The sequence below is a fragment of the Genypterus blacodes genome, unplaced genomic scaffold (assembly GCF_046128005.1).
Source record: "Genypterus blacodes isolate CSIRO-AG114 ecotype Tasmania unplaced genomic scaffold, CSIRO-AGI_Gbla_v1 ptg000005l_1, whole genome shotgun sequence".
NCBI classification, from domain to species: Eukaryota; Metazoa; Chordata; class Actinopteri; order Ophidiiformes; family Ophidiidae; genus Genypterus; species Genypterus blacodes.
The window spans coordinates 3,277,113-3,302,675 of NW_027466819.1; the positions used below are offsets into that span (position 1 = coordinate 3,277,113).

A 25,563-nucleotide genomic window follows, 5' to 3' on the forward strand; every position below is an offset into this window, starting at 1 on the left:
AGACATGTCACGAGGAGAGGAGAGGAGAGGAGAGGAGAGGAGAGAAGAGAAGAGAAGAGAAGAGAAGAGAAGAGAAGAGAAGAGAAGAGAAGAGAAGAGAAGAGAAGAGAAGAGAAGAGCTCCTCGACTGTTCTAGTAGCTTGAGCTGGTGTGGAGGATCATTAGCTTCAGTGTCTAGCAGCTCTGGTGCAGTTTCAGAGGGAGTAGGAGGGAGGAGATAAGAATGCCTTAATCTGCCAGTAAATCTTCTGGACAATAGCTCAGCTCGACATGACTCCAAATCCCTCACTGCTCACAGTTACAAGGCTACTGGTGAACGTGTCCATGGAGAAATGCTCCTAAAAGCTCTAAGTCATCAAAAGCTTCCAGTTCTTAAAAGAATTACCATGATCGTATACACACCTTATCTTATACTTACTCAAAACTACTTACACATTATACTACTTTGAAGAAATGTTGGTGGGGGGCGAATTCAAATCTACATCTACAAAATACCTTTCAGGGGAAAATGTCAACAATTCCAGACAAAGGTGAACATATTTGTAACAAACTAAACTTAGAAGTACAAGTAGAGGAGTTTCAGAGGCTTTTCCTGTGCTCTGTGTTTCACAGGTCCATACAAAGTACTACTACAGCTAAAGCCCTTAAAGGAAAAATCACAGTAACATGAGCCCAAACTCTTTAATCTAAACCGATCTAGGCTCAAATATCTCTTGACAGGTTGAGTCCTGTGAGATCTTGATAATTATGATAAAACACACACAGAACTCACTCTGACCTCTGAGCCATATGTCCTTCCAACCTTTGCCGTACTCTCTGTTTTGTCAAAACATGGATCAAAGAGGAACCATATGGGTTTTTAGAGGATTTGGCCCATCTTGAGCTGATCCCAAATTATGAATAGACCCCTTTAAGCCTTTGCTCTCTTGGAGGTTCACAAAAGAAAGAAAGAAAAATCTCCAACCAAGAGGTTGTTGAAAGACAGGAATTTTCCCCGTAAAGGGAGGAAGCTGACCACGTCTGCTGGTGCTTTTCATTCACAAGAGACAGAAAAATGTGTGACTGGAATTTTGATTCTGCAGGTAAAATAAATATGTCTGCTTTCACTTAGGATGGGTTTAGAAGTTCTTACCTGACCGTAGTCTGTGGCAAAGGCGACAACACCTCCGGAGCATGAGGACACGGTGCTGGGCAGGTACTGTTCATCCTCCCGTAACCACACCCGCTCACCCTGCACAGGGACACAACAAATACACACATTAGCAGGTTTACTGCTATAGGACCTTTGACACTGCCACAAGGTTTGCTGCTTCTGTGGCACTAAAAACATTTTCCAGAGGCCATGGGTGTTGTCCCACTTCCAGTTCATATAATTTTCGGCCTCTGTTTGACACTGGAACCAATAAGCACCCAATGGTCCAGACTACTGCACAGTTTAATCACAGATAGGTTACAATCATGGTCATGTTTTTGTCTTTGCTGTGACACAAAACAGCACAGAAAGAGGAACAACTGCTGCTGTTTCTCCTGAAGTCAGTTGAAACATTGGGACTGGATCTTGAGCCAGTTGTTTGCTCCAGTATGGTCTCGTTCTTGTTTCTTAATATTGCTCCTAGTGCAATTGACCCTCTTGTGCCTTTTCTAATTAAATAAGTATTATTGAGGAGAAATTCCTAACCCTAAGAGAGGTTATTTGGTGATGTTGTGGATATTGACTCAGTGCCATCTTAACCATATTGTCAAAGCACTGGTAATGTGTTGCCATGACATTGCCAAGGCATTGACCTTTTCTCCAATACGGTCACAGCTGTCCAGCACAGGGGGGAAACATTGTGGTGTCAAGTTCCTCTGGTTTGTACCTGCGTTCAGGATTCAGGAGGCTCATAAACTTGAATGTTTATTGAGGCTTTTCGAGGCAGAGTCGCAACACACTTTGTTATACCCGCTGACCTGTTGAATTGAATAGCTCCTGGTTGCAACAAAACGTCGCCTTGGTAACAGCTGGATATTTCATCACAATGACCACATTGAGTTCCGTTTGTGAGGAATTAGAAGAGAATTTGGGAAATTCAGAAAGGAAGTTGGAGACCAGGAACCAGCGGTGTAGGTTAAAATGCAATTTACTTGGATGCCATTCAGTAAAAATAAAGCTATCAAGACAAGTTTTCAAAATCAAGGCCAGCGAACTCTGCCAAGCCCCGTTGGTTCTTATATTAAGGGGCTAAAGACGCGAGGCCCCAGCATGGATCCTCCTTAATCACATTGCCACATGTGCCGCTGTTCATTAGCGTGACAAGCTAATGCTAATGTGAAACACAAACGCTGCACTTTTACATCAGCTGGAGGCCCTCCGCTCTCTGAACCAGGCATACGAGCGACCTTTGACCCACAAACCCCAATTCTGATGGTGGGATGGGGGGGAAAGGGGGAACACATTGGTATAGTGTGTGTGTGTGTGTGTGTGTGTGTGTGTGTGTAACCCCTCAGCAGTGCTCTCTGAAGACGCAAACCGCACATTTGAAAAGGTCCCCAGACGTCCTGGGGAGATAAATCTGAAGTGTAGAGGAAACTGGTGAGAGGCGTCTCATCTTTTCGTCCCAGTATTCTGACATCACTTCCTCAAAAACATTTTAGTAGATGTAGCGCAGAAACACAAAACAAATCCTGTTAAATCCTAAAACCTTCTGTCTTTCTTTGGATATTTTCCAGATGCATTTTGACATGTTTCTCTCGGTAACTAACCTGGTAGAAGTAACTGGTTTATTATCAAAGACATTGGGAGCTGTAAGCTTCACTTCCAGGTATACACGGTGACGTCACCAGGCCTGCCGTCTGTCCCCTGTGACGCCACGAAAGGCAACCGAAGAGTCTTTGATGACGAGACAAAAGAAGATGTCCTATTGTGACGCGCACAAAGGGAAGGCGTGTGCTGTTTACCAGCTCAGAGCATCTGGACATTCCCAGTGTGCACAACCCGCTACGCTAATCTGCCAGTGGGATCCAGGCTTTAGTAGAGGGAGAACATTGGGGGGCTGGTGGGATTTAGGGACGCAGGGAAAATCCCTTTGGCTTACAGCAACCTGCATGACAAGGTTTGGTTAAACTGAACTTCATGGTGAAAACTTTCCATGAATTTGTTGAGTTTTTGCGACCACAAACACATATGTGACCGCGGTGCTAATCGCTACGCTAGATTGAAGAAAAATGTTGATGTTGTTGATGATTCTACAAAAGCTTATTTTGGAAAGAAAGAAAAAAGAACTAAAAAAAGAAAAAAAGAAAAGAGAAAGAAAGATTTCTTTGATTTATATGTTATCGATAACAATAAGGCCTGACAAATTGTTTGTTGTGTAGCTGATTGAGGGTCTGTTCTCCCTTTGGCACACTTTTCACCACCAACCACCCCCTACACACACACACGTGCACACACACACACACACACACACACAAACACACTTTCTTTGTGGGCAGAAGTGTGCCGCCCGCCCTTCCTCAAGCGGCACGAGAAAGAGGAGCCGGGGAGGAGGACAGCGGCACACTATGGTTTTTGTCCTTCCTCTTCACTGCCCCCTAATCCACTCCCTCTCTCCTCAACTTACTTTAAACCCTCCCCTCCCCCCTGCCTGACCCACAGAGCGATCGGCCCATTTGAAACCCGTGCAGGGCTCAGAGCCAAACATCCTCTGCATGGCCTCCTTCCCTTCATTCATCACTGCTGATTGCCTGAAACCCGACATCAAAGATCCTGTTTGGACTTTCGTCTGCACCCAAAAGAAAACGAGGACATAAGGTGTGAGTCCGCGTTGACAGATCAAAACGACACATCTTAAAAATGAAAGGGAAAAATGAAAGAGAGACTTCCACATCAGACAAAAAAGGAAAGCCGGGATGACAGAAAGAACAAAGGAAAGTAACGAGAAGGAGAGAGAGAGAGAGAGAGAGAGAGAGAGAGAGAAGGGGAAATTATGCTGCGTTCGAGTGGTATTGGAAATCCGGCAAACACACAACATTACAATCTTCTGCACCTAAAAGTGTAATGGTTTAGAAACCAGTGTAACATTTAACTTCTGGTGAGCAATTTCTCCTCCAATTTCAAAAGTATACTTCTGTGTCATAACCGATGGAGTTTGAATGAATGTGGTTCCAAAGATCTGCACAACCCAAATCACTTCCACGAGATTCCAGAAGCTTGTTGTCCGGCAAAATCACTTTTAACGTCTCTCACTTCAAAGGCTCCGAAAAACAACTTTCAACTGTCGTTACACTGATCTTCCACAATAGCGCGGGTTCCAGCCGAAGTTAATGTCAACACACGAGCATGGGGAGAGTTATAGAGTCTGGACTGGGACTGTGGATCAAGGGCCAGCTGTTGCATCGGTACGGCTTTAATGCCCCTGGAGTCGAACCTGTGTAAACTATCTCACAGAGCTTGAGGATTCGACCCCAGCCTGTGGCCTCAGACCCCTCAGAGTGCGACATGTATGGTGGCGAGTCATTATTGATGTGGGAAAGAGGCAGCTAGTGGATCGAGATGGTGAGTTGCATTCCGAAAAAAATCTATTCATCTTGTTGGTGAAATGTTTGCACTGTAATGGATGTTTGGACAATCGACCACATGGCATTACACTCCCGTCATGTCAGCCACATGTGCTAAGTGTCCAGAGAGATGCTCCACTGTGGCCTCCATCTCAATTCCGACACGTCCTCCCGGCCAGAAGCAAAACACAGACACAACACCTCCCAGCATGCATTGCTTCAGGAGCAGAACCCAGGCAGTGACCCCTTCGCCTGTGTGTGTTTTCCCTCCGTAACCTCTCGGGCGATCGACATGTGTGGCTAATGCTCTGTCTCCGCGGGGCGTCGGGAGTGGAGGGGGGACGGCTGGGAGCGTTCGTACGCCGGCGGGTTTGGGAATGAGCAGCTGTCTGGTTGAGAGATTCCACTTCCTCTCCTTGTAACAAACAGTCTTGTGTCTGACCACAGATAGCCTTGCTGCCAGAGCGACAGGCCTTCAATGGGACAGGCCTTCAATGGGAAGGCCTGTGAGGAGATTTGTTGTTTTAGAAAGAAATTGTGACTCAACACAACACTGCTGGTATGTTTTCTACGAGCTGCTGCATCACACTCATCCCTCCAACAACAACCACTGCTCAGATGAAGCTCATTGTTCCTCTATTTCAGCTTGTGTCTTATTTCCGGATGACGTCTAGTATTGTATTGTATTCTGAATAGTAATACGCAGCCGATTCCAAATATATGGCGATCGTCAATGAATGGCCATTGTTGCCCGAGCACTAGGTCGTCGCCTCTGGTTGGCAGAAAACCCAGAGAGATTGAGAGAATGGAGTAGAGAGGAGGTTGTGGAAAAGGAGCCTCAGCGGTGCCGTGGGGAACAGCCACGCTCCGCAAAGGAAGAGGGGGAATTCTGTCCAGTCGTCTCCATCACATCAAACAAAACCAGTTCTCATCCTCAAAAGCCGGAGCAGACAAATGAGTCCTGTAGGGGTTCTGTGGGAGTTTTCCTCTCAGATGGGATCACATCTGAGGAGAAACATCATGCAAACTTTCTGCAATAAAAGTCAAAAGACGACCAGACTCACTGAGGTTTGGTTAACGTCTCAGTTCTTTGTCCCTTCAATCTGTAATCCTTTCCAAATTTAGCAGATTCCCCATGGTTGGCCGAGTGGAAGCCATTATCTCCATGTTTGTACAAGCCCCACATGCTCATCATGTTGTTTTACTCTAACAGCAGGCCAAGAAGAAAAACGCTTCTGTTAACCACAAGAACAAAGGTGAGCGACGGAGAGCATCAGAAGCGGAGTGTCATGCATCGTTTCTCTGATGTGTTCAGGGGAGGGAAATGGTTTATGCAGCGACTTTTTGATCTTGCGTGTTGGAGTGCAGGTGCACACAGTGTTTACCACCCTTGGAATTCATTCATGTGCTCAGAGTTTCATGACTAAAAAGGTCCTTGAGAGCTCTTCAAAACCCCATGACTGTCAAAGATAAAAAGCCTCACCGTTCATGTCTTCATGCCTGAAAAAACATTTGACCCTGAGCTGCACGTTTATGGTCCATTCCTCAGTGTTCTGCGTCTAGCAACTGCAGAATATTGGCTTGCAGATTCATTTCATCAAAGTAATCTGAATGACTCTGATGAGACACGAAACACAGACGACATCATGACATCTTTGGGACATATTCCCCTGCAGGTCCAGATGTTCTCCTGTGCTTTGTTTGTGGCATCGAAGGTGACGTGGTGCAGACGGCGTTATCAGGGCTTTTGTTTCGCTTCGTCTGTGGCACCAGAGATAAGCACCTGGTCCACGGATTAATAATCAATCCGGAGAGGGATATGCTAGACTGGCTTTTTATGAGGTTAAAAGTCACCAACCGTCTCACCTCACGTAATCAACATTTGTGTGTTTTGAATTTATTGTTTGGATTTCTTCCAACCAATAGAAAGACAGACGACAGAGACAGGTGCAAAATGAAAGCTTTAGTTTGTAGAAAAATTGTAGAAATCAATGTCACCATTTTGAAAAGGATAAAGATACAAATAAAGCACATACTGTAACTGCAATAGAGTCCAGTTACTATGCATCTGTAGCTGTGTTAGCTCTTTGACAGCATAACAAGCTGTGAAACGTTTAGCTGCAGGCTCATAACCACTCTGTGTGAGTGTGAGATTCCTCCTTCTTGCTTTCTTGCCTTCATACTTACGCCTGATTTTAGAGGATCATTTTGCAAAGCTAAGCATCGGAATTTGAGTCTCGGGGGCAGAAAATGTGCCAAAGCATTGAGCGTGCTCCCCCAGTGATGATCGCTGAGTGACAACACAATAGCAACAACGCTCGCAGGCGTATCTGGTGGGAATGGGCTGTATGGGAAAAGCAGCCAGTGTGCGTGCTAGTGCAAAATGACCTTGAACCTTTGCCAGCATGTGGCACAGACCAATCAGCTTCAGCCTTTGTGGACAGCCAATCAACAGGAGTTCCCTGACACAGGTTATTTGGATTTGAATGACTTGACACACAGAGTCAGAGCTGAGGATTCTGGGAACTGATTAGCTCGCTGTATTGACTTTTGGAAAGGTCTGGGAAAGGTTCACTGTGACACACACACACACACACACACACACACAATGATTAAAGTTCATATTTAAGTATATTAATTATGTATGTATGGACTGAAGTAATCAGTAAGTCACATTGATGAATTCCCAGCATTCATAGGGAGAGAATTATTGTACATCCTGGGCGCAAAAATATAAATCGGGGAGTATTGGGTATGAATGTTCATGATGACACAACCCGGAATATCTCGAGTTTGATCTCCTGCCACAGTGATGTCGTCTTTTTCATGGGACTTGCCCGATACTCTCCTACCATTTAAAAAAAACAGATAGACAAACTCATTTGCTCGTTTCCGGGTCATCTAATCTGCATGTGTTTGGACTGTCAGGGGAAAATGCAAACTGCACACAGGAAGGCCTCGGCCACACTTGAGCCGAGGACCTTGTTGCTGTGGTGGCGGTGTTAACCAATAAGTTCCACATGTTCGCTGTTGCTTTTGCTGAGCTTGCAATCAAACATGCGGCGAAAATCATAAAAGCCTTTAAATAATGAGAATGGAAATTAAATATAGTAGAAAAGCAGATGCAGATGCTTTCAGTGACATCATCAGTAATCTCTCTCTCTCACACACACACACACACACACACACTTCATAAACATGACAAATGGAGTTACCACCATTTCTGATTGAAGGTCGGTTGAGACTAGTTTTGACATAATCCAACGCTGCAGCTAAAACAGGAAGAAATGAGTGTGAACCATGTGTGATTTAGAAGCAGAAGAGGTTGCACAATATGTTTCAGAGATGTTATCATAAGGGCACAATAGGGAGTCAGGGGGGAACAAATGTGGGATCAAGTTTTCTCCTAAATTTTAATATCTACAGTACAAACAGGGAGCGCAGAGGAACCAGGAAGACGTCTGAAGGAGATTTGTTTGGACTCCTTCAGCTGCCGTCTTCACCGCAGCGCTGACCCACTGAGGGGGAAATGTGAAATAATTGAAATAATACATTAAAGTGTAATTTAATGTCTCTCCACAAACGCAAAACATTTAGCTAATGGCTCCGGTTACTCCCTTCGCCATTGATGCCTCCGAATAGTTTCGGTGCTAAAAACCAAAGACATGAGGAACCAAAATGAAGGACAGTTGTCAAACCAAAAACCAAAGAAATCCATATGTAGAGTGAAACGAGCCTTCGCTGATAGACTTACTACTTTATTCACTTTATCTACCAAACCATCAACTTCAAGCACTAAATGACTAAATGTGACTACAAAGGCAAACACATTGGCATCTTAGTTTAAAAAGTCTTAATTTCAAATCTTTTCTTCTGTATCAATTTTCTCTTTTGAAAATTGAATTCTAAATGCCCAGTAGTGACCAAACTATGAAATATGTGAAGAGTATTAATACCACTGCCAGGCTCAAAATATAACACGAGCTAAAGGAAGTGGTTGGCGCTCGTAGCCGTTCCACTGACCACAGGATCAAATTGAAACAAAGCACTCCGGCCTTCCTCCGCTCCCGCGCCTTATTTTACTCCACGACGACTTCAGCATGAGCTCACGAGCCCTGTGGTTGGAATATATTTAGAGCCCAGACTCGACTTGGAGATGGGCGATGGGTCGAGAGAGAGAGAGATTTTGAGAGAGAGTTTGTGTGGCGTCGGGAGTTCACGCAGGGACGGATCCCCTCAGAGATAGGCGTCTTGGGAAACAGCATCCGAGGCAAAATACCATGACTGTGTTTCTTTAGGTGGATCGTCGTGTTGCCATCAAATGCTTTTCAGGATTCTGAGAGAGATTGAAACGGTGCGATATTATCTCTAGATGTTTGGGACTAAAGCAGAAAATGACTGATAGACATAATAACTTATTTGGCTTCAGTCTGATCAGGGTTCACAAAGGAACCAGGAGGCTGTATGGAGTTTCAGAAACCTCAGATCGGAGCTATAAGACTGATTTACGTGTATATATGTAAGCAGAGACAGAGGAAAGTATAATGAACGGTTTATTTTGGTGTATTTTGTCTGTGTCTGTTACAACGAAGGTTAAACTGGGATTGATCTCAGATTTGTTTCTACTTTCAGAGGAGCCGACGCACAACGTCTCACGACTCACATCAACAAGAGATGGATTAACGCGACGTAAGGTGAAGGGACTGATGGGAAACAAAGGACAGCTCTCACCGGTAGTCATCAGCAGCACACAACACCCGGTATGTTTGAATTATTAACATGGCAAACAGTGACAAGGGGTCAAAGGTCACGTGGCTCCGGCACACTCTAGTTTCAGAGCGGAGACGCAGGGGAAGCAGCTGTTTACCAGCTCACCGTGCTCTTGTTGCTTGTGAAGGAGGTAAGAACAAACTCACCTCGCCTACAAACAGCTTCATGCCATTGAAACACACATGGAACATTGGGAGCATATAGACTTATACTGACAACTCGCACACAAATCTGCTTGAAGATGGACTCCACTCAGGTGAATAAGTGTAAATCTGAAGCAGTAATTTGGTCTGGAGCTTTCCGTGAATCACCTGTTGGCCAAACACAGCCAGGGCGGATGAGACCTGTGTGTTCAATAATTACAGGATACCACTGGAGGCCAACTAATCTCAAGCTTTCCCTCTCTGAGTTCCACAATTGTGAGAGGTATCAGGATTTCTGTTCCCACCAAAGTGATGCAGAGCAGTCCGGAGCTGAACCCCCGTGTTTCCCTTTCAGCTGCTTTGTGGATAATTAAAAGGCATGTGGCCGCAGATCTGGAGCGCAGCTGTAGGGTGGAGCCATGCGAGTTTGCAGCTGACAAGAGAGAGACTTGGAACTCCTTTGGGTTGGATGCTGATCACACACACACACACACACACACACACACACACACACACAACAGTTGTGTTTCATGCACTGTGAGAGAACTGGCTGGAAACCACCGCAGCAGAGACTGCAGTTATAGTGGAGCAAAGTGAGACACCATTAAACACGCTCATTTGTTTACAAGTCGTTTATGGAAGGACTTACCCAGTTGATTGTTTCTGCACGCGTACAAACTTATAATAAACTGCAAAAACAGGTTTTAACTTGGTGTAAAGGTAAAGAGTTCTATATTTTTTCTTTGGCTGATTCCACATCTGCTCTCCCTTGCTGCAGCACCACTTAACACACTGAGTAGAAACAGGATGCTTTAGGTGCTGCCTCATTAAGGCCGCCCTCCCAAACAGCCTGCTCACTTCCCTAATGACATCATTTGTTACTAAGGACTTGTTTAAAGCTCAAATGCAGGAATGAGTCTGGAAACAAATGTCAAAATGAATCAGATTTGCCTTCTTGTTAGAGCGTCAGACCACATTAAAGGAGTCCACGGCTCTACGTTTGGAGCTTTTCACTACTGTGCTGGAGCCAAACCAGGAGTTGATGCTCTGATGTGAGCTCTAACGTGAGCCTGAACCCTGCAGTCTGTACCTGCTCAAATAACCGTTTACTCTGAGCGCTGCACCATCATTATCACACTGCTGGAATGTTTACTTTCTCCCCTCCTTTCTGCGGGCAGACGCCGTCTAACGGGTCATTTTCTAACACTAAACAGAGTCTGACAGTCGCACAGACACGTGTCTGACACGCAACGTACACATTCAACCCACGTGACAGTTGTGGAGGCGTGAAGGAATTTCACAGCGTCTGAACATTTCGTCCGTGTTCTTCCTGTAGGTTTACACGTCTGTCAGTTTGGGACCCAGAGTGTGATAATTACAACACCAGATAAATGAAAGCTCGGGACAAAAACTCTCCTCCGTTTCATCACGACATCTAACGGCACTGCCTGCTATCGCCGCGTGTCTGAACAGGTTTGGGAGTCTTTCTACACAACTGTGACTCACCTGGGAGTGTGTGTGTGGTTTATAGGCCTGATCATGGCCGGCGGACCCTGACCCTGTCAAGTACAAACCCTCCAAAATGAATGAGGAGCCGTGGGTTTGCACACCTCCACCCGTCTGCTATGAGGCTGTTAACTATTCCACCATTCAGTCATGACGCCACTGTGATTCCTCCTTCAACTGTTTTATAAACAAAAAAAGACTTTTGGGACTGAATAGACAAAATGACTTAGTTGACTTTTCTGCACTGTATTAATGGTTACATAACACTTCTTTCAGTTAAACGCTCAGTGACTGATATCAACTGGAAATGTGTGTAACCGAGCTTCAGGACAGGGAGTGTGTTAATGTACATTGAGTCATCACCTTCTGAAACGATATCGCTGTAATGTCATGGAATAAAACTAAACTAAACCACCTCCCTTATGATAATTGCAGTTTAACACACATTTCTCGCCACTGTGTTTGCTCTCCTGCTCTCCCAGCGTTTCCAGTTGTACATCAGGCGGCCGTTAGTGGTTTTTGCTTAGTATATTTATTTTGACTACATGTGGTCGTTGCGTTGAATGTCTTTCCTGGAAGCACGACGCTGTAATTTGCTACAGTTTTATGGCGTAGTTAGGTAGTCAGGATTATGCTTCTACTTTTAATTGTACTTTCATTTTTAATTTGGGTGGTTTTGTTAATAGTGCCGCGCCTTTATTTGTTGCTTTGTTGTTTCTGTTCCCTGGCAATACTGGAACTGAGCGATGTATTGGTTGAGTTCTTTGTCCCTGTCATCTGTTCTTATGTTCCTCCCTGTTTCCCACAGAGCCAGTTGAGATGAGATGAGTCTGTGTGAGTCACTGTGTCTCATTAAGCATTCAGACGCCCTCATTATGCTCGGCTGGATGACAGCTGACTAACTATGCAAATCTAGAGGCGCATTGATAATGAGGGCAAATGTTTATGACTCAACCCTGAATTCAAAGCATGGAGATAGATGCATGAGGAAAGTCCTCAACCACCTGTTTAGTGTCTGACATGAACTTGCTCCACTTCCTGCTTGAGTGAAGACAGGATGGATCCAAAAAAAATTAATTCAAAGTGTCGACATATGAAGCAAATACTAGGTGTTAGGTTCAGGTTCAGGTGGTGTTGGCAGGCGGCTGGATGGAGACACTGCAGAGCAACAAGGAGCCTGCAGCCGCGTCTCTCAATTGAGATCCTGTTTGTAACCGCTTTTGCTCATGACTTGTGGACTTCAATTGGGGCCCAAACAGCTGGAGTGTCTAAACACAATTATAAAGAAGTTACAATGTTACAATAACAATGTAATCCTTAACCTGTAGCTCCTCTACTTTTAGCGTCTCCTTCTCTCCTTTGAACTGTACGTCAGCGCTGTGTTTTACAGCTGGCTGGCCGTGCGCGATGTTAACATTTCCTTTAGAAAAAGTCAAGGTCAAACCTATAAACACAAACAGCTGTTTTCTGAATTAAGCCAAAGCCTCACGCCTCTATCAAATATTCAGTGGGAGCCGCATACCAGAGTTTTCCATTGTTAACCTTTCTGTCTTTCTTTATTCACTCATTCAGTGAACTTTGTTTGAATTACTTTCAGCTTGAATTAACTCGTGGAGGTTTCGGTTTCATATTCGTACACTTACACGCATTCTCTCTGCATGGAACTGCAGCGCTGCAATGTTGCAAATATCAGATCACCATTTTATGTGGTGCAGATGTTCATTGCGGAGGAAACATAGAGCTTCTGCTTGTATGGGAAACAGGAGACATATGTAACCAATGACATGATTTCTGCCTCCTGAAAACGTACAGAAATGTCCACCGAATTGTAAATATCAGAAAGTAGAGTGTCTCCGCATCAATCTAGAAGCTCTGTTGGTTCAATCAAACCACCTGCACGTCTGTGACCCTTTTCACATTCACCGTTTCTCGGGCTGGAGACATCTTGGTTAGTGCCAGCACCTGGACTTTGGCCCGACTACAGACGGCTGCCAAGATTCTGTTGGCTTCTCAATTCAAGACAGCCACATGAAACAACAAAGGGAGAGAAGTAACAAGCCCTTAACCCCCCCAACCAGAACATAAACACACTTATCCTGTGCACGCAAGAAAGATGAACTTGTTCAAAAGAGATTTTGAGAAGCCCTTTGAAAGGAAACGGCTTTGAAGTGGAGAAATTCTCCCTTACTTTTCCTGTTTGGACCCACGGCTTGCCTGAACCTTCCTGCTTTACTGTGGGATTATTTTTTATCCAGGCTGCCCACATTCTGGTTAATTCTCACACCAATTAGCTCAGAGCTGAGAGAAAGCTACAGGTTAGAGGAGTGAGCTGGACCTTCTGGAAAGATCTGGGCAAGTACGCAACCAAGTAAAAGCTGCAAAACCGCAGTGGATAACGTGCTGTATGTCAGGACCAGTAAAGGCCCTGCACAGAAGCTATAATTAAGTTCAAGTGCTCAAATGGTATGCACGCCAGTATTGAAGGACTTCTGTGTATGATGAAAGATAAAGACAAAGATAATGTAAATGTGGCCCTGGTCAACTATCCTCAATAAAACAGTAAAAACTAACGCTGCTTTCTTTTTTTTGCAGCGATGAGGCTCTTTGAAGCTGTTTTTGGTTTGCAGAACAAAGCGACTGTGAATCCCACAAGCCCAGGCTGTAATCTCTCTTATGCTTGCTGGGCAACTTCCTTGTTTTCTCCTCACTGAGTCAAACATGCAACATAAACAAAACAAAAAAAGGCCAAAGGGTTTTTTTTTTTGGTGAGGGCCTCTGTGACCAACAAAGCACCAGGCCCGGTTGGGTTTGTAGCTCTGCTCACATTTACAGCTTTAACCTCCATTTGCTGCTGTTTGACCCAATCAGCTTCTTTTAGCTGTGGGAACTTTCAACACCATCCAACTCCACGTTCTCCGCTTAACCCGTCTGTCGCCTGTAACGCCGCGGAAAACGCTCAACAATCGCATCACAAACTCTGTAAACATCCACATTTATCAATCAACTTCTGCTTGCAGCCGCTTCCATTATGGTTTCTGAGGGGAAAAAAGCGGCCGGATTTTGACAAAAGCAGACCACAGGAAAGCTGATTTTTGATTAAATAAAGCTGCGTTACTTTCCGGTCTGAGCGCAATTAGTCATCAGATGATAAAAACTCAGAAGCTGTAAAGTGTTGAGGAGTCTGTGCGTCTGGATCGATGATGACCTGAAGCTGAACTAACTCAGCTAGCTCAGACTGGTTTCCACTGCTGAAGACCATTAAGGCCCAAAAAGGGGGGAAATGACCACATTCCGTCGCTGAAGGCCAACATGACCTACTTTCTACTGCTGTGTGTGTGTGAGTGTGTGAAAGTGTGTGCGCATGAATGTTTGTACATGTTTAAGACATTGTTTGTACAACTTAGTGTGTATGTATGGCCAAGTATGTGTGTTTGTGCATGGGAGTGTGTGCACCTAGGATTTTGAGTATGAGTGTAAGACAAGGTGAGTGTGTTTCCTGTGTGTGTGTGTGTGTGTGTGTGTGTGTGTGTGTGTGTGTGTGTGTGTGTGTGTGTGTGTGTGTGTGTGTGTGTGTGTGTGTGTGCACTGCAAAAACAATTCTTAACATGTCAGTTGGATGTGTGAGACTTTGACAGGTAGACGTGATCTCATTGCGCCGATAGATTATTTAATTTACCGTGAGAAAATAAGGCTTCTGGCACTCGAACACACACAAGAAAAAGGTGCGATTAGTTAATTTTGTTTCTTTTTTTTGCAGCGTGGGTGTGTTGCAGGGTGGCAGCTGGTGCCCGTGCTGCCATGTGTTGCCCAGCTGTGCTCCCCTGGCGCTCCTTGGTGAGACTCCTAGCAGAGGGAATGGGCAGAATATAAATACTGTCTTCCCCTCTCCGCCTTTCTTCAAGGATAAACAACAGACACCCTTGTTGTACAGAAAGGGGCTTTTCTTCCCTGGGAGGCCACACGTTAAACAGCAGGATTTCACTGCAAACTGAAAATATCTGCAACCGTTGACGGGTTTGGAGAGCGGTGACGAAATTGTACTGAGGAGGAGAGCGAACGCTGGAGAACGTCTGGCTTGTGCTACTGGAAAGCTGCTGACTGGACTGTAAAAGTATAGCCTGCAAGTCACTCAGTGTGCTAAACCAGCATGCAAGTCACAAGTGTGCTTAAAAGTGACACTGCACCCAGAATCTAAGTCACATTGTGCAAAATGGAGATCTGTGTCGGTCAGTACGCTTTCATTGGATACATGTGGGATTGTGATGAATATGTAATAATTCTATATACTTTGGTTGGCACACACCAGCTTGCTGCAGCTCCCTGGCAGATACATTGCTGATTGATAGATTCAATTCTCTTGACAGTTTAGTACCTGGATGACATCATTGCAGCAAAACTGTAAGTGTAAAATGTGTAAACACTGCTCAGTTTAAGGTCGCACAACATCAGAAACTCCAACAGGCCCGAGTACTTTTATATGAAAATGAGTTTTCCTCTCATCTCTTTCAACTCCGATTAGCTATTACTTTCTCATTCAGACATTCATCTCTGAAGGACCTCTTATCTCGGACAGATCTGAGCCGAAAAAACAAACCTTGATCTTGCAGAATGCCTTTGAAGCAGCTTGATCCTCTGAATTAGAGAGATAAAGGTGTTTATTCTCTCACCGGCCTGTTTGCTCAGCTCGCTATGAGAGTGACTTGAACCCGGGACACGCTTTCCTTTAGCCCGTGCAGCTTTTAACATCTTCTAATGACTTGATGGCTTTTTTGGAAAAGTGACAAGCGGCTGAGTGCACTCACATGGACAATCTAATAATTCTGGTGGCTTGGCTGTTGAAGAAGTAGGTTAAATGGCAAAGCCAGGGGCGAATCAGGGGAGACCCACTCTGCAGCCGTCTAACATTTTGGTCGTCCCTCTGGCCATAGTGTTTAGAATGTGATACAGAATACAACTTTCCAGTATCTAGAGGCTCAAGAATTGCGTCATTGTTCCGTCTTGTTTCAAGACACCAATATTATGAGACAAAACAGCAAGTCCGACTAAAGGCATCCACAGCTTGAACCAGCCCGACAAAAACAACAACAGTTCATCTATCTGTCAACATTCCTCACGGCATAATGGGATGAACCCGGGCCAGAGGACGAGCAAATGAGCAGAAATAAGCAGCGTCGCCTCGGGGGTAAGCAAGTCTAAATTACTACGTTTAGTTTCTTCACGCGTCGCTGGGCAGGAAGGGTTAGACTGGAAAGTTTAGGCCTTCAGTCCACCTCAATCCATCACTGTTAACCTCAGAAGGAAGGCAATTCCTGTGCAGGTAGGGGGTTCAGGGTCTTGCTCCGGGGCACTTTGTCAGGATGTACGGCCACTGAAGGGTTTAATCTCCTGAGACAAGTTGATTGGTAAACAAACAAGTTCAAATTGTCTTGCTGACCTGACGAGTTTTTGGCTTGTTAAAAGGGGGTTTGTGCCTCGCTTCATGGCTTTGGGCTACTTTGTATATTCAGAGGCTGAGGTTCCCGCGGTCAGGAAACAATCATTTGGAGACACCGGCGCTCCACCTCATTCTCTCTAACCCTTCAAATTTCCTCTCTGGCTGACATCCACAGTTTAGACAAACGGAAAGGGACGTACAGAGTGACACATTCCTAAAATAATTCAGGTTTATATTTCCTTATCCAAGTGATCTCATTAAGCACCAGCTGTGCCAGATTATCAGACCAGGACTATGCGTAGCTTTGCTCATGCTAACGACACCGTTCTCTTTCTCCCTCTTTCTCTCTGCTGTGAACAAGCGAGTGAGTCAATCTGCACAAAGAGCTGCTACTCATTCACTCGGGCTTTTGTTCTGGCCAAGTGGAGTAAATCTGCGGGTTTGATTCAGCTCGTGCTCACTTACTGATGAAGCGAACGCTCACTGCAAATGCTGTGTACAATGAATCAAAACCCATCCTGTCTGTCATTGAGACTTCTATGGTTCAAAAGAGACTTCCTGTAGTGCAAAAGGAACTTGTATGACCTTTTAGCGATGCTGCCATACTGTAAGTGCAGAGATGGATCCTGTTTTGGGAAGTAAGGAAGGCAAAGTTCCTCTGAAGTACCTGAGTTCCTGAAAAGGTTCCCTGACAAACATTCATATGGTCCAAAGTGGCCGTCCATGCCTGGTTCACCCAAACCAGAGTTAAACAAGACAACATCACAACAAAGAACACCACTGAACAGACTAACAGGCTGCATGTCGAACAAGACCTTCCCATCGCCAAGATAACAGGATCGCATGACAAGCTGCTAATTAGTGGAAATGGATGTTTGGTTTTTCAGTTTATGTCTCGCCTCAACAGTTGTTGTGTTTTGTGTGTGTGTGCGTGCGTGTGTGCGTGCGTGCGTGCGTGCGTGCGTGCGTGCGTGCGTGCGTGCGTGCGTGCGTGCGTGCGTGCGTGCGTGCGTGCGTGCGTGCGTGCGTGCGTGCGTGCGTGCGTGCGTGCGTGCGTGCGTGCGTTTAGATGGGGGTGTTTCCAGGAACTTGCTGTCAACACAGTGCCCAGGATCAGATAACTCACCCATACTTCTCTCACATCTGATCAGAAACCAAAACAGTGTGTATTTTAAATGGTTAAGACAATATCTGTCTGTCTGACATCCTTTCTAAGTTGGCAGTTGAATACGTAGCTGAAAGGCATCGATGAAGCAGATAGGGCAAAGATTGTAACTAAAATGGCCTTTTCCAGCTTGATGACTTGGTGACTTGAAGGCAGTTTGTTGTGTTTCAAGCAAACAGGAAAGGAAGAATACCTCCTTCCTGCAGGTGCGTCTATCAAATTATTTTGTAGACAGGAGATTTTGTTGGGCAGTTGTTTTGTGGGACAGGTGTGTGTATGATGTGTGCCTAAGGGTAAACAGCCTTTATCTCCTTTATTTATCATATTCATGTGTGTGTGTGTGTGTGTGTTACAGGTGGGACATCAAACTAAACCCACCATGTGCAGGTGAAGAAGTGCAAATCATCACTTATACTGATTCCACTGCATTCATTCAGTGTCAAGATACACTTACATACGCAAACAGTCTGTGCATTTTACCAACAAAAAACAGGAAACTGCTGACTCTGAAGTTTGGCCTGATTGGCTAGCTAACAGGCCTGGTGAGAGCGCTTGTTACGGCAGCTCTGACGCACTCGTCTGTGCCCTCAGCTGCCTCTTGTGGGAGACGCAGAGCCCCGTCAGTGGAGATAAATCAAACGGGCGCCGGATCTAGAGACTTCCGTGCCTCGTTTTAATTGAGCGTTTCAGCGGCAGGGAAGCCAGGATTTGGCAGGGGGGCGGAGGGATTAGTGTCAGGAGAGCGTTTCAACCTAGAACCTATTCAGAGGATTTTTAAAATACTGCCACTGAATCCAATGAACTGAGGAATGACCCTGCCACGAAGCAGGCGTGACACTGTGAAGAGTACCCAACCAAGACAAGTTTATGTGAAGAAGAAGAAGAACTCAGCAGAAATCATAATCACTTATCAAGATTCAGGCAAGTGTCAAAGCAAAATAATGCTGGAAGTGTGTGTGTGTAGTCAAAACATATATGTGACATCAGCGTTCACCTCGACCTTATCTCAGCAACAGAACGACGGTTGAACACACACGCACACACGCGTGCGCACACACACACACACGCACAGAGACACCTGAATCACAGATTAACCTACAAACGCAGACTGAGGCAGACGTGGGGGAACTTGAAGGACTTTGTGGATCATCTAGTTCAACTGAAAAATGTCCCCTTATCTTAAAAAGTCTGAACTTAATCCCTCGGTATGTGAATGTTCATCTCTCACATGGTCCAAAGCAAACACAGGATCAGCCATGTTGGTCCTCCAGTTATTTATGATCCAGATCATTCTTTGCTTTGTGGCCGTTTATGGCTCCAATATATCCAACCAGCAAACCAGCAAGTACATGCTATTTTCATTCTTATTTTGATTGATTGATTGTTTTGCATTTAATTCTGGAAATTTCTAAAACAAAAAGCAGCTGTACAAAGACATGCATGAAATTACATTCATCCAAAAAGAAAAAATGCAAGAAGTATGGAGAAAATGTGTTCTTCTTCTTCACTTGATTCTAGAGGATTCTTTGGTATTTGGTTGCCAATTTTTAATTGCGTTGACGCCATTTTCTGTGTCTGGCTTTGGGTGTTTGGTGAAGTATTTCACACTTCAGCTTGTTAGGTAGAATGAAAGAGAAATTCAATGAAAAATGTGATCGTTAAAACAACTTCAGTCTCCAGGGATTCAAATACAGAACCTCAGCCTCTTACCTTCTCATAAAAGGTCTTCATCTAAACGAGTATGAGGCGAGCACTCACGACTGCAGCCAATGGATGACATATAAAATAGGTTTCCTGTCCCACTCTGGGTGTGGGGATGCAGGACCCAGGCCCAGGCTTTGTTTGATTTCCCACAGTCCATGTCGCCCCTCTGCCCTGCCAGCGGTGAAACCAGTTTCACATCCACTGCTGGCTCACGTCCAGACTGTCTGCCTGGCGACTCGGTGTTATTTCAGCGCCGTAAATCGTCTGAAGTGAGCCAACAGCCGAGCCTGACTGGATCACTCTGGTTCTTATCGCTTTGTGTTTCACCAGACGTGTGGAATTAGACACCGACACTCACACACGAGACTCTGGAAAAGACACTTTTCTTCATTACAACCTCCAAAAGACTGCCACAGTCAGGGAGTGAGTCTAATGCCTTACTAATGGACCAACTCATCATGAGATTAAGCCTCTGAGGCACATCCAGTCATCATAGGAAGGACTTATATCAGAAATAAAGAAAGGAAGGTGATATTAAAGCAACATCGTGTGATCGTGACATAACACAAAGAGGATTTTAGGGGAAAAGGAGTCACCATTGCTACTGAACAGACAAAGTGTAAGCATGTGAAATTACTGGGATTGTGCTGAGACGTTGGAAGGTGACTGAGGGACTCCTGCTGAGGGAAAAGCTGCCGACTGAGCAGGACCTTCAGCTGCACGGACACACACACACACACACAGTTGCGCTCGGGGGACACAGAATGCGGCGGCTGTGCACAAAACGACAAATCTGCAAGCTCTTTAAATTCCATTCAGTTGCTCCAAGCTACCCCTCAGGTGTCGTGTTTCGGCTCCAAACAGGGACGCCGCAGCAGCACAACGCCAAATCTGAAAACGCTTAAAAGCAGCGGCTGTAACATATAAACTGGGCAGGGCTCCTGTTTGTTGTGGCGAGGCTATTAACGTCTAGGACTGGGCTGTGACTGTAAGTAGAAATGCAGATGCCAGAGGTTTGTGGACAGCATTCGGATTCCATTACAACCAGCCTTTCTGCCTAATGACCTTATTTTCTTTAAATTAGCATCATTAGTTGGGTTTCCATTGCCAATTTTGCGCAAAACTTGACAAATTCAAAGGCGCCTTGGCAGGGTTCTATTTACTGACTGAGGTTTCGTGAATACAGCTCGCCCGCTGTCTCCACACTGCACACTCCTACACAGCAGGGGATGCCATAACATACAAAGATGAGGAGTTGCATGCCTCATCGTGCTCGTCTGCCGTATCTCTCGGGGAATTAAGAATCATTATGTCCTCAAATCTCTGCGTTTCTTTCCAACCAGACATGCAACACTTGCATCACCGTTACGCAAATTACATTGTGAAGAAGAAGCCAAAACCAGGGTTTCAGGATGGTGACTTTGAAAAACAAGGTCATGGAGTGCAGCCATCAGCTTCTTCTAACCTCATTTTTGGCAGTAAAGCCGTTCCTGTGAATTTATTAGGACCATGAAGCAGCCAGCCGTACTTCAGAGCGCTGTGGAGCTCAAACCGCGCCAACGCCGAGCTCACACTGCCAAAGCTGCAGCCACCAGAAGCGTTTACGTTTGCCAACCGTTTGTCCTCCAGTATGGATTCCCCAACAAAATAGCGCAGGCATACAGTGAATGCAACACAGCTGAGCCAACGTGGTCAGACTTTCCCACAGGCACATGAACACAACAACTCCTACTCTATAGCCGCGTAGCTGCAACTGACCGACACAAACAACTGACCTGATAAACTGTCACAGCTAGAACTCAAGCGCACATTTTACCTCATGGTTCCTCACTCAAGTACTTCTCCTCCACTTCATTTCTGGGGACTTAGCTGTACTTAGCTGCAGTTCCTATAGTAGTTCTGTGAATATTCATTTCTATGATACATTGTAAGGTACGAATCATCACTTTTACTTTTGATACCTGTGTACATTTTGCTATTTATACATTTTTCACTGTTGTCAAATAATGAATGCAACAGCTTTGCGTGTAGTTTCCCCTGTATTATTACGACTTTAACTTAAGTAAAGGATTGAAACGAAGCACCGATTGCTCTTATTTGTGCGTTGTGTTTAAAGGTAACACAAACGTGGACCCTCCTATGTGATCTATGAGCTCTGTGTGCGTCTACACGCTTCCCTGGACGTGATGACTAACACGCTGATCTGGGCTAACGGACACCTGAGGCCCGTCCCGGCTGCGTCCTGATTGGTGGGAAGGCGAATCCTGCTTTAAAACACGCCCACCAGTTCAAACAAAAACAAACTGACTGACTGCACTGTGTCAACACGTTACACACACAAACACACACACAGACTGCATGCCACCCTGTCCGATAAGAGATCCACGTTGCACATTGTTTGCAGGGTGTAATAAAACTGGATTGTGCTCCTCTGCAGCCTGCAGGGTTTCAGTCTGGAGTGAAACCAGCGTCATCACACCGCCAACAACTCTTAGTCTGGGTTTCAGTCTTGAGTCTCAGTCTCCTGCTTTAGATCTAATTTGCACACCAAGACGTTCAAATTGACCCTGAAGCTTCTTGGACGGGAAAGCGCAGCATGGGAGTCCGCACAGAAATCCAAGATCCAAGAAAAGTGATGAAATCTGGAACAGTCAGACTCTATTTATAGACTCGCACACTTCAGACTGTTTGGGCTGCAGCTCCGTAATGAGAGAAGAGAAACCTTCAGCTGAAAAAGATGTGATCAGTGTCCACACATTCAAGGCTCCAGATTAAGACACTGTGTTGTCTTCTGTGTCTTCAGTTGGACAAAACCCTCCAACCATATGAAAAGGTCGGGAATGGACTGGAGTTTCGTCTCGATTGTCTTTTGTGTCTCCACTAAGCCATGTAGTCTTAAGGCTGGATGACGCTGAGCTGAAGTAGGACGTCTACAATGGGACTACATGAATCTGAAGATGGGTTTTCATGATGAGAGGTTCACTGCCCACATCGCTCTGTCGTTTACCAGCCAACACAAAACCTTCTGTCCCTCATTGAAACTGCAGTCAAACAATCCACTTTCCTTCCAGTTCCCACTGCTGGCCTCGATCTGCGCTGGCTGGAAACCGGTTCACTTCCTTGTCAAATGCCCTTTTCCTTGAAGACTGGGCCCTTTGTTTCAGCCGCGATTAGCTGGCAGATATAAAGGCAGGCAGGCCGATATTTGAGACTATTGTGCGTGTGTGTATGTGTGTGAGCGTGTGTGTGTGTGCGTCTGCCTGCTTCAGAAATATTCCCTCTCAGACTTCCAGGGAGAGCTCTAACCCAGATGTACGCTCATCATGAGACCGGCACAACTCTGCCGCGGGGGGGGGGGGAGAAATCCCTTAAACCTTCTGAACGTTTCCTTTATTCCCCCTTAATCACCTCTGTGCTCAGCGAATCACGTGACCTTTGGTCTTTCAGGGGAAAAACACGACTGTATTTTAAATATACACAAGCACCAACAAGAAAGCAATTTTAACCTACTTGCGAAGAAAAGTGCTGTTGGATTGAAGCATTTGCAGTGCAAGTGATGATTGATAAGTTCTAAGCCTCTCAAATAACCTCCTTCCACATGGGCAAGGAGACAGGGAGGTGAGGAGGCAACATCAGGTGTGTTGGGTGGGTGGTGAACTAGTGCAAAGTCATAATGACTTCATAATGACCGAGCCCACATGAATGTTGATGTCCTGCATAAGCACCTAAGAAATTATATTACGGCATCAAAAAGTATTACAATTCTTGTCTAAGGCTCATTACTTATCTATCAACCCTTCTTAACTGCAACGTCTATGCTCTCTTCAGCTGTCACGCTTCTACCCGAAGGGAAACCGGTTTTAAATCATTTGTGGAGTGTTTTTTTACTGGCTGAACCGATCCGTCAGCTCTGTGATGACAGCAGCTTCTCCTGACAGCTCACAGCAGGAAAACAGTTGGAATGACTCAGGTGCTGTCGTTACCTGGCTGACGTCAGCACTAAGGTGAGGCTCAATCTAAGATTAATCTCTCTGATGTCGTAACTCGCCCACAGTGACACCATGAGTCATGAATCACATTTTATGAAAGTTTTCTCAACTTATGGTTTTGAGGAGTTTTGACCATATTGGTCCTCAGATGAAGATCATTCTCTGCTCTGTGTCAACGTCACTCAATGCTATGATCCCCTAACAACATGTGCAATGAAAATAAATTTGCAAATAAGGAAGTAATCGCCCCGCAATTAGATTTGACTTGCCAACATCAATTCATTACAGGAGAGGAATGGACCCCCTGTGGTTCAAATTACCAGAGTCCTTATCAGAGAACAGCAATCAGCTGAAACACGTAATAACAAAGATAGTCCAGCACTCTTAATTAGTTGACACTGAGTGTTTGCACACTTGGGTTTTGGAGATAAGAAGTGTCTTGAATGGATGCAATTATTCAACAAGTGGCTCCTCTTTCAGTAAATAAAACTCCCACTGGGATTCAGGTTGAGGCCAGATATGCTCAGGCTTCTATTAATAACTTAACAAGATTTTTTTCTTACAGGAAATGAGGAACGAGGTGCGGAAATACCAAAGATCCACTGGGACGCGGCCCAAACCTTTAACTGACCACCAGCATCCTGGTGATATCCTTATGATCCTCCTGCCGGGCCTCATGTAAGGGTTAATAATCTCCCTTTAAGACATCTTTACCCTGATAATGTTGTGATGTTGCTGCGATGATGTTACTTACAGATTGTGCATTATACTCGATGAACGTTTTTAAGGCACTGAATTTATGTATATTGCACTTTAGGGTATATGTGGGATTATAATGTGTTTGTGGTACTCAATAGTAAGTTAAGGGCTTTTTGAAGTAGATAAATAAATCTTTAGATCATGTGGCGTTCCCACAACATTGCCATTTTGGACTAAATGTATATGTGGTACCCTGTAGTGAGTTGAGGGTTCATTTATCACACTTTATGGCATCTTTACGCCTGTTGCCATGACTCTAATATCCCTATAGGGTTCTAAAGAGTTTGTTTCAGGAACATCATGATGACTAGTGTGAATTCATCCCACAATATTCCAAAATTAAGCAACAAATATTCCACTGGGGTCACAGCTCATAATGGGATTTACAACATATGTCTGAGGTTGCTCATAGTCAGTTTAAGGTTTAAGGTCCCTATATTAGGACTAATAAGGCTCTGGTGATTCCATGAGGACTCACAAGTGTGCAAATGCCCGTTGCTCTCATTTGTATCCATACAATATCCCTGTAGTAACTCAAAGTCAATAATAAAGCCTTGGAATATTTAAATAACACTCCTATGAATTACAGTCTGGCCTCATTTAGCTTAATTGGCATCATAATCCACCTTTACTGTGCTGCTGTCAAGTGTGTGTGTGTGTGTGTGTGTGTGTGTGTGTGTGTGTGTGTGTGTGTGTGTGTGTGTGTGTAGTATCGCTACTCCACTTCATGTACTTCTTTGTTAGAATGAGCAGCGCGTTGCACGGTTGTGTGTGTGTGTGAAGCGTTTCGGTGCAGCAGCTGAGACTGAAAGTTTTCATGTTCTTACCTCGGTGAAGAAATTATCCATTGGCCTCGTTTATTTAATCCCCGAGGATTAAAACCCGGTCAGTCCAACTCATGTGTTGTTGTGTGACAACAAAGCAAAGAGATCCAGCAGTTTCACTCCATGGTCCTTCTCTCCCGGAGGTCTCACTCAAGTCTGTTCAAACTGAGTCTTCTCCTCATGAGTCGCTCTCGTGTAGTAAATCCTTCAAACTTGCAGCAGATCTTCCCCCCTCCCGGAGCTCGCCGTTCCCCCCCGGGCTCCTCGCCGCGTCCTGTGCGCCTCCGCCGCGCTCCTCCGTGCGTCACGTTTCGCCTGCAGCTCCGCTCGGTTGGTAAACACTCGGGAACGCGTGCGGCAGAAGCGGAGAAGGAGAAGCGACGGAGGCCGGTCGAAGTTTGGACGAACTCAGCTCAATCACGCAGTCGCACCGGCGGACAATAATCGTCCAAACTCCACCCACACACGCCGAGCGCCTCCATCCTGCCGCCGCCTCAACGACTCCTCCTGCTGTCCCCGCATGAGGACACCCGAACCTTGAGTGAATAGACACCGGCGAGCCCGAAACAAATGCAGACAAAAACTTTTCATCATGAGCTCGATAAAGAAATGAAATGAACATTATGGCAGAAATGACAACCTTTTAAAAGTTTGATTCAGAATTCATTGTTAATCACAAAACGGAATCTTTTGAGTTTTTAGCAGATTGTTAGAGTAGTAGTCTGACTTCAAC

At 45.1% G+C, this 25,563-nt stretch overlaps 1 protein-coding gene across 2 annotated transcripts in view; it reads right to left on the bottom strand.

The window, feature by feature from the left end:
- Nucleotides 1-25,247, bottom strand: part of myo10 (myosin X) — a 75,598-nt gene extending 50,351 nt beyond the window's left edge. For both annotated transcript variants that reach the window (XM_076148891.1, XM_076148901.1), the window contains exons 1-2: nucleotides 24,834-25,247; nucleotides 1,133-1,231 (exon numbers count right to left, since the gene is read on the bottom strand). In XM_076148891.1, the coding sequence (XP_076005006.1) occupies nucleotides 1,133-1,231; nucleotides 24,834-24,854 (120 nt within the window). In that variant the 5' untranslated portion in view covers nucleotides 24,855-25,247. The remainder of the gene's footprint in view (nucleotides 1-1,132; nucleotides 1,232-24,833) is intronic.
- Nucleotides 25,248-25,563: the final 316 nt, after the last annotated feature.